The sequence below is a fragment of the Engraulis encrasicolus genome, unplaced genomic scaffold, assembly GCF_034702125.1.
Source record: "Engraulis encrasicolus isolate BLACKSEA-1 unplaced genomic scaffold, IST_EnEncr_1.0 scaffold_617_np1212, whole genome shotgun sequence".
Taxonomy (NCBI): Eukaryota; Metazoa; Chordata; class Actinopteri; order Clupeiformes; family Engraulidae; genus Engraulis; species Engraulis encrasicolus.
This window is the reverse complement of record NW_026945936.1, coordinates 1-9,057: the sequence shown is the minus strand read 5'-3', so window position 1 is coordinate 9,057 and position 9,057 is coordinate 1. Positions and strand designations below refer to the sequence as shown.

At 42.2% G+C, this 9,057-nt stretch overlaps 1 protein-coding gene across 1 annotated transcript; it reads right to left on the bottom strand.

The window, feature by feature from the left end:
- Positions 1 to 5,706: 5,706 nt before the first annotated feature.
- LOC134444596 (centrosomal protein of 120 kDa-like) lies at positions 5,707 to 7,232 on the bottom strand. Its single transcript, XM_063193855.1, has 3 exons — positions 7,089 to 7,232; positions 6,502 to 6,575; positions 5,707 to 6,118 (listed from the first exon to the last, which is right to left on the bottom strand). Exons 1-3 carry the CDS (start codon positions 7,214 to 7,216, stop codon positions 5,952 to 5,954), a joined length of 369 nt encoding a protein of 122 aa, XP_063049925.1. The 5' UTR covers positions 7,217 to 7,232; the 3' UTR covers positions 5,707 to 5,951.
- Positions 7,233 to 9,057: the final 1,825 nt, after the last annotated feature.

The following is a 9,057-nucleotide window of genomic DNA, read 5'->3' as shown; positions in this document are numbered from 1 at the left end:
GCACATTCAATTGCTGTCCAATATCACAAAGATTGCATTCAGTAGAAAGTGGCTGAAAAAGAGAATCCTCACAGTCTTGCCATAACTGAAGTCTGTCTGTTCTAAATGACCGAAAGAAGTCAAAAGCCCCTACTATCCAGAAGCATGTGAAGAAGACATGGTTCATGCTGCAATGACAACTGATGAATATGATAAGATGAAAGCAATTTACAAAGCAGCACAGGTGACAAGGACGAACATTGCAACCTTCACCAAGACAGGCCAGGGAACAGATGCCATACAAGTATCCAGCAACATCAATGATGTCCCAGCTGAACTGTACAGACTAGCAAGGGTGTGTCTCTCTTTCGGCCACTTTCTACTGAATGCAAGTTCATGATTCTCCAAGGCTTCTGAATCAAGCATGTTGACATACATTTTTTTTTCAATGATGTCCATGCTTTGTTTTGTGTTTCCACATCAAGACATGTTAACGTCAAGGCTTTTTTGAGAGTTGTATTTCTGTCAGGCCTGGGTCTCGCCGTACGTGACGCATGTTTTGTCCCACAATCTTTGTGATATCATGCATCAATTGCATGTGCATCATATGCGTAGATGCGGGTGTTCAGTCTAGTTTTGAGTGTGAGATTCTGAGACTGTTCCAAAGCAGCCTTTGGAGATTTTCCGGCATTTGCAGTTCTGACCAGATAAAGTAGTTCACCATCGGCCTTTTGGCAGATGGAGCTTTGTTTCTTGACGAGTGGAGTGGAGAATTAGATGTTGAGGGGCCTGGGTCATCCATTTCTGTTCATCCTCTCTTCTTGCCACGCTTCTTGGCTCTGCACCGTCCTGTAGAAATGGTGTGCATGTTGGTTGCTTGCATGCTGTATTTGAACCTTGTTGGTTGCACCTGAGTAACAGGAGAGATGCTAGACTGCATTCTGTGTCCCTGGTGTCTCAGCTGTGCAGTTCTGCAGTCGTCTTTGGATTTAACATGGTCCCAATCACTCAGACTGACCCTCTCTTGAACTACTTCTCGTACATGTCCATTAGTGTCTAATCTTGGATTCTGGACCAGAACCACCGTCTTGGCATCATCAGACTGGCATAGAATACACAGCTTCCAGTTAATGAGCTCATGGGCTTGACATGCCTCTTGTTCACCTCGATGTTCTTCACCTGTGAATATAACCAGAACAAACAGCAAACAGAACCCTCACTGTTACACTAAAGCACACTCACCAACACCAGTTAATGATATGCTCGTATGTGCATTAATAATATTATTAACACCAATTGATTTGTCACTCTCTTGCAGTCAGTTTCCAGTATTATCATACAGAAAATGCATGCATGCTGAAGGGTTCCCCCAAATGAAAAAAATGAACACCTGTTGACGCTCAAAACGTTCACTATGTGGCGCTGCTCCTGTATATTGGATACAATGTAGCTGTGAGATTTGCACAGGCAAGCCTGTAAATGTACAGCAAAATGGTGGACATGTAAACTGTACCAGTTTTGCACATTCAAGCTGGGATGTTTTAAATGGTGGGCCATCTACTCATAAATACTATAAATCAATAGTTCAAATAAATTGGTGTGGTAACAAAATGTCTGACAACAATACAACTAACACCATTAGATTCAGTGACCCTGAAAATGTTGGTTAAGCAGTTAAAATCAATGTTCTAACTTATTCAGAAGCTGAGAAATGACAAAATATAGGTTTTTCGGACGCCATTTTGAAAAATCCAAGATGGCCACCACCTGTGCAAATGGAAACATTGTTTTTCTGATTGCTTATACTATCTACTTTTCAAAAATGTAGTTTTCCAAATCCCCATAAAAATCCAGCAAAAATACATAATGAACTTGACTAACAGACCAAACCAGTACTACTATAGTTATGTTTAGCAAATAGTAGGGGGGGAACAGAGTAGTATGGGAATTGTGTGAGTGTGAGAGGGAAAGAGAGAGAGAGAGACTGAAAGAAGTGAATTTGGTTACAACTTGTCTTTTTGCATACAGTAGGCTACTTCTTGAGTGATGCTCAGTGGAAAGTGATACTAGCTGAAGTCCAAAACAGTCATTAACCGTTTCTTGTCTCCTAAGGCAGTGGTTTTCAAATTGGGGGCCGGGGACCCCTGGGGGGCCGCAAAGGGGTGCTAGGGGGGCTGCACAACAAAAATATATATTTAATCTAGACTGCATTCTCGTAGAAAATGCTAAAAGTGGGCTTGCCTTTTGGGCCAGAGCTTAGCAGTTGTAGTAAAAATAACATAATCTAACTTAGCTAATGAACACTGAAGAATAAGGTGCTGTTTCCACGTAGCTGGATATTTTTATATGTGGATATTTTTTTCTCCTGCTTGTATTGGTTTTGCATTGGTTTTGGCCTTCCGTTTCCACGTAGCAGATATTTAAAAATCCAGGTGCAGGAGAAAAAAATAGCAGGAGAAAAAAATATCCTGTTTAGGGGTCTGAAACGCATTTGTTACAATGGAGGATTTATTTTTATCCACATGTTGCATTTACACCTAACAGGAGAAAAAATACCCTGCTAAAAAATATCCTGCTACGTGGAAACAGCACCTAAGTGTCAGAACCCTTAATTGGCAACACCTGGTCTGGTTGACTCACTAGGCTCAGTAACTAACTAATTAGACCTCACAGCAAGCAGTGGTTGTCATTGAGTATTCTACAGCAGAGTTCTAAAATTAAAAAAAAAAAACTGACAGTTACTCTACAGTGTTCCATGCCTCCCTTAATTAGCCACACCTGTTCTGGGTAGCCTACTGACAGTTGGTGTACATAAGTTTTTACTGCACAACACTAAAATAAACCAAACATAATCTTAACAACATTCCTATTAGTTAAGAACACATTATATTTACACATTATAATATAAACTATTGCATCTCTGACTGAATATTACTACTATTATTGTCAAGTTATTATTTTATATATCCTAGTGAGGCACTGACTAACAGACCTAGGTGCTGTTTACACGTAGCAGGATATTTTTTTTAGCAGGGTATTTTTTTCTCCTGTTTAGGTGTAAACGCAACATGTGGATGAAAATAAATCCTCCATTGTAACAAATGCGTTTCAGCCCCCTAAAGAGGATATTTTTTTCTCCTGCTTTTTATACCTGGATTTTAAATATCTGCTACGTGGAAACGGAAGGCCAAAACCAATGCAAAACCAATGCAACCAGGAGAAAAAAATATCCACATATAAAAATATCCAGCTACGTGGAAACAGCACCTATGATTGTGAAAAGGGATGCAAAGGAAAACACTGTGGTATGACCCATGTAAGGGGGGCCTTGGCTGCAATATACTGGTATGAAGGGGGGCCTTGCCATGGTGAAGTTTGGGAACCCTGGTCCTAAAGGGGATGAGGGTAACAGATCGGACATCAATAAGGTCTTATTACTTTTTCTCCAAGTTTAAGATCAAGAAGTAATAATATGTCTTTCTGAACATCCATTCCACCCAGCAGGGGGTATGCCCATGGTCTTACTGAAAAAGAGTTCCATAAAACTCTTAACATGAACACAGCAGAATGTTTATTTACTCCAGACATCACACATTTGTTTCTGTGCGCCGTTATTCACCATATCCATCACAGGTCCATGAACACATCACCCAAAAATAGTAATTTTCAAAGGGGGTTGAAACAAAATGGCTGATCTAACTGAAATACCATAATGAGCGAGATGATGACCAACTGATGAGGTGTTCCAGCCAGCGCAACTGTCAAACAGAAAGGGTACAATTTATGGGGGCTGAACACACTTCTGCGTAAGAAGGGTCTTCTCTGCTGCCCCATTGGCTACATTTAAGTGTATACATGCCAAATGAAGTAAGGCTCTTATGTCCGATGGAGTACTTCCTACCGCAGTGAACTAGACAGAATGAATACATGTTCACACAACTGCTGTCATTTTTAAAAAAAATCTTATTCTGCACACTGGAATGTTACCGTCTTGAGATTTGACCGCGTGAAAAAGCAGTCACAAAATAATTTAATAGCAGGAATTCTTCTAAAACAGGATTTACACGGTATAGATAATTTAATAATGACAATAAAAAAATATCAAACAAAAGTGTTCCACCACACTTTTACTTGAGATGCTACCACCACCTACTGGTGCTTAGTAACACAACAGTCTGAGTTAAAGCTTAAAAACTCACTTTATAACTCTTATGCTGCTGCATAGGAGAGGTTGTACTCTCCAAGTACTATGTTTGATTAGGCATCTTACACAGACATTAGTTTGAGTGTTAACTCGATTGACTGATAAACTTGTTTTTAATGTTAGCTGGGAAAGCCAGCAAATGTAAGAAAATGATTCCTGCTTTACAAACAAATGAAGGCTTTGACGATCCATGACCAAAATCTATGACATTTAGGGTACAAAATAATCCTCTGAAAAAATAGCCTAAACACGCAAACCTTCCACGTCAAATGATTATTAGGTCTTGGCAATCACACATCAATGCAAACCGTTTGATACACACTCTTTACAATGTTGCTCCGCAATCTGTGATCTGCAGACTACACCTGGGTAACCTCCACTGTAAAAATTATAACGTTCTGTGAAGAACCTTTGAACCCCTGAGATACAGAGCCTGTGGGCAACCTGTGTGGTAACCTCTCTGAGGAACCCCAGGGTTCTTTCAGCAACCTATAGGTTCCTTAGGGACGTTTAGGTTCCCTCACAGTGGCAAACAAGGTCCTCTGAGGAATGTTTTTTTAACAGTAAGTCTTCAGAGACAAAAGTTAATTAAACATTACTGTCATTTAGTCCATCGACAGAAAGAGTCAACCGATTCCACTCAGCTGGACTCTTCAACTTGGTGAAAAAAGTTAGAGGTCATCCCCCATCTCATCTGCACAGAACATATGCCTGTATACAGGTATATAGTGTATGTGGTGCTGCACTATAAAGTCTGAAGTCACATTGTCCATTTGTCCGCGGCCTTCTCACTCTTATTATGGTGCCTCTCTGGAAAAGGTAGAGAGCAGAGCACTCACAAGTGTCCAGATCTGTACCAGGGTTGTCTCTAAATGAAGACACATATCGAAGCCTTCTCATTGGTCGTTAGTATTACACACTCTCCAAAGTGAAGACATATTTGTGCTTCGGATCCCTCCAGGAGTGAATGGACCTGTCAGTGCACAGTGGGGTCAAAGACGTGCAAAATGGCATTGTCATTCAGTGTAACGGATACCTTTTGCTGACTGTAACTGTAAAAAAAAACATGATTTTTAAATTGTTTCAAGTGAATGGATGACAGCCGAGGCTTTCATGAATTCACTGGAAAAAAATAAAATAAAAAGTCATGTTTTTTGCAGTTACAGTCAGCAGAAGGTATCCGTTACACTGAATGACAATTTCATTTTGCACATCTTTGACCCAGTAGCACTTTCTCACTAACCACGATCATAGTCTCTGACGGAAAGGCAGCTACTGTAGTACAGGTAGGTGGGGTGCTCAGGTCAGTGTGCAAGACATGTAAGCCTTGCCGGTAAAAAAGGAGGCACATCTGTGGTGTGGAACAGTCATGGGTCACGCTTTCTCTCGTCTTAAACTGAACAGTGCGTGCGTGTAGTAGACCACTCTACTGAAAGGTCCAGTGTGTATCTTTTTTTGTTTAGCAATTTATTTCCACAATTTATGATGCCCATTCACAAATGTCATCTTTTTTCATGAATATATATACTACTATCAAGTATTCATTATGGCTTGGAAATGTGTATCTTTCATACATGAAGAGGTGGATCATCTAAATGTAAATCCATCATTTGAATGACCAGTCATTGAAAAACACTACACTGGTTAGACCAATAAATATTAGTTTATTAACTTACACATATTCATGAAAAGAGATCAACTTTGTGAACTCGCAGGATAACGTTTGGAAAACGGCCAACTGAAAAAAATGACCCACTGGACAGTTCCCTCAGTGTGCGGCGGACGTGTGAGACGGCGGTCTCTGGCTCATGGCGTCCTGGATCTGCCGGCTGAGTTCGCTGATGATGCGGTCCTCGTGTGTGTAGACGCCCGTGCGCAGCAGCGTGTCGCGCTCCTCCAGCAGCCGGCTCAGGTGGTCGTCAACGCTCTCGCCACCTGCACCAAGAGTCAATACATCAATTCATCAACAATCAGTAGTCATCTCTTTCTCTTTTTTTTAACAAGGTCAATAATGTTTCTAGTCACAATCATTTCTATTTTCTTTATTGTTTTTTTCTCGTCTCGCTGTCTCTACCAAAGACACTGAATGTCAAAAGTCTTGTATTACTCTCAACAGACTTCTCATTCCGTTGCTTAAATAAACAGACTTAACAAGCAACATACTCTCCGGTTGCATGGTCTCATATCACCACTTTACACAATTCCTATGCTAGAATGTCTACTTAATTAATTTGTTCTATTGAGTTTGGTTTAGTTTTAAAATATAATTTATCCCAATCATTTCTTTTAATAATAATTTGCCATCATTCCTGGCCTACCTGCTCCCACCAACAACACGCTCGCGGGGGCCTCGCCACCTCGCCATGGCTGCTTGGCCTCCTGCTGTTTCAGTCTGTTCAGGAGAATAGAACAGATTAGAATATAACAGAATAGAATAGAATAGAGTAGAATAGAATCGAATACAATAGAATGCCTTACTACAATAAATAAAAAAATAAGTACAGCTCAGAAGAATATACTGTAAAATGATGACAAACATTACACAACTAAATAAATGAGCTTTGTAGGCCACTAATGTGCAGAATGGTCAGAAACAGACGTGGAGGGTATGAAGACCTGGCGTCCACATGTAGGACCTATGCTGACAGAGCAGCACCGCATGGAGCGATTCGCGTATACCAGAGAACACCTAAATTGGCACATTTTCCGTTGGCGCCCTGTGCTCTTCACAAATGATGTTGCATGCAGCATAACATTCTCCATGTCATTTCCAGACTTTTGCATGTCAGTGGCATGTCTTTGGCAGTGTGATCCTGCTCTCATCCATGAAGAGCACAGAGCACAAATGGTGAACGTGCCAATCTTGATGTTCTCTGGTATATATAAGTTATGAAAAGAGGATTACTTGTTGAGTTCATTCCTGATGTCCTCCAGCTCGTTCTTGTCCGTCTTGACGGCCTCCTTCTCCTCCGCTGCCAGGTAGCGCAGACGCATCTGTTCCAGCTCCTGCTGCTGCTTCTTCAGACGAGACATGGCGTTCTCCTGCTCCCTCTTCACATGGTCAGCGCATGCAACACAAAGACAAGCACATGTATAATACGTCAGTACAGGTTACTACAATAGTGGAACATGTCTCCTGAATAAAAGGGCCTTTTTTCCCAGAACAAAAACACCACACCACACCACCACACCAATCAATGTGTTATGTCGCCTGAATGTGAAAATGAACAGAGGCAGAGAACTCCACAGCACACAAGTGAACACTGCACACAACGAAATTGCATTTATGCCTCACTCGTGCAAGGGGGCATCCCCCAATGGCGCCCGAAAGACGGTACCATGCTCAGGGTACCTCGGTCATGGAGGAGGATGGGGCAACCTTTGGGCTACAAGTCTGACGCCCTACGCGCTTCCCCATGAACATGGTATATCAGGGATATGAATCTAACCCTAACCCTGAGCCATTGTTCCTTTCCCTCTCTCCTTCCTGCTTATTTTATTATTACCACATCACTCCCGAAACCTAACCCGACCACACCACCACCGCAGTTATTACGCGTCAACGCAATATCTTTTCAAAAGGAACAGCACCAAATTGTGTATGGTAAGACAATATAGATAGATAATGGGTGCATAAACTCAAGAGGTCTGACTTGCAAGCAATAACTTTTTGGGCAACAATTTTTTTAACAGGGTGGATGAACATGCACCAAATCATGAGGAGGAAGAGGAAGAGGAAGAGGAAGAGGAAGAAGAAGAGGAAGAGGAAGAGGAAGAGGAAGAGGAAGAAGAAGAAGAAGAAGAAGAAGAAGAAGAAGAAGAAGAGCATATAAGAGGGCATTGGGGTGTTAATGATCAGAGAGGGGGGGGAAGAGAGAGAGAGAGAGAGAGAGAGAGAGAGAGAGAGAGAGAGAGAGAGAGAGAGAGAGAGAGAGAGAGAGAGAGAGAGAGAGAGACTTTAGGCAGTAAATATGTGTGAGAACATTGTGGCCTTGGTTCAGCCCAATAGAGCAATCCTGACTGTAGCCTGCCAGAGAAAAGAGAAGGGTTGAGAGGTTGGTGCGTAATTGAGCCTAATTTTGTTTTCGCTGAACATTAGGGGCCAGTTACGGCTTTTCACTACAAGTTAATTGCAAGATAAACAGGCTTTCTCCCAAAAAACATTTCTATAGCACACATGCCCAAATATACGATGTAGCAAAAACACTATTGCCCTAATCAGCGGAGACCATCTGCTGCGTGTGTGTGTCTGTGTGTGTGTGTGGGAGGAAGCGTGCGTGCGCGCGCGCGCGTGCGAGAGAGAGAGCGAGAGAGAGAGAGAGAGAGAGAGAGAGAGAGAGAGAGAGAGAGAGAGAGAGAGAGGATTGTCATTCCCCATTATACCTGCGGTAGACCAACTTCATGACCAAAGGGTTTTCAAAAATGCAGGGACCAAATAGTGAACCCAGTTGCGAGGTGTGTGGTACCACGTCTTTTCCCAGTAATGGCAGCCAGTCACCCAACTTCTGTCAACTGTGTGTGTGTGTGTGTGTGTGTGTGTGTGTGTGTGTGTGTGTGTGAGCGTGCACACGTGTTTACATATGCATAGTGTGTGTGTGTGTGCGTGTATGTGTGCGTGTATGTGTGTGTGTACGTGTTTACATATGCATATACTATGTGTGTGTGCGTGTAGGTGTGCGTCTATGCTACCCCTCGGCTGAGATGCAGTGACCTACTGCTGACCCGTGTTCTCATAGCTCCAACGCATACAAGGGTCAAGGAACCAGGCCATGTAGAGAATTATATGTGTGTGTGTGTCTGTGTGTCTGTGAGTGTGTGAGTGTATGTGTGTGTGAGTGTGTAGTGTTGAGTGTTTAGTGTGGGAGCGAGGAAAG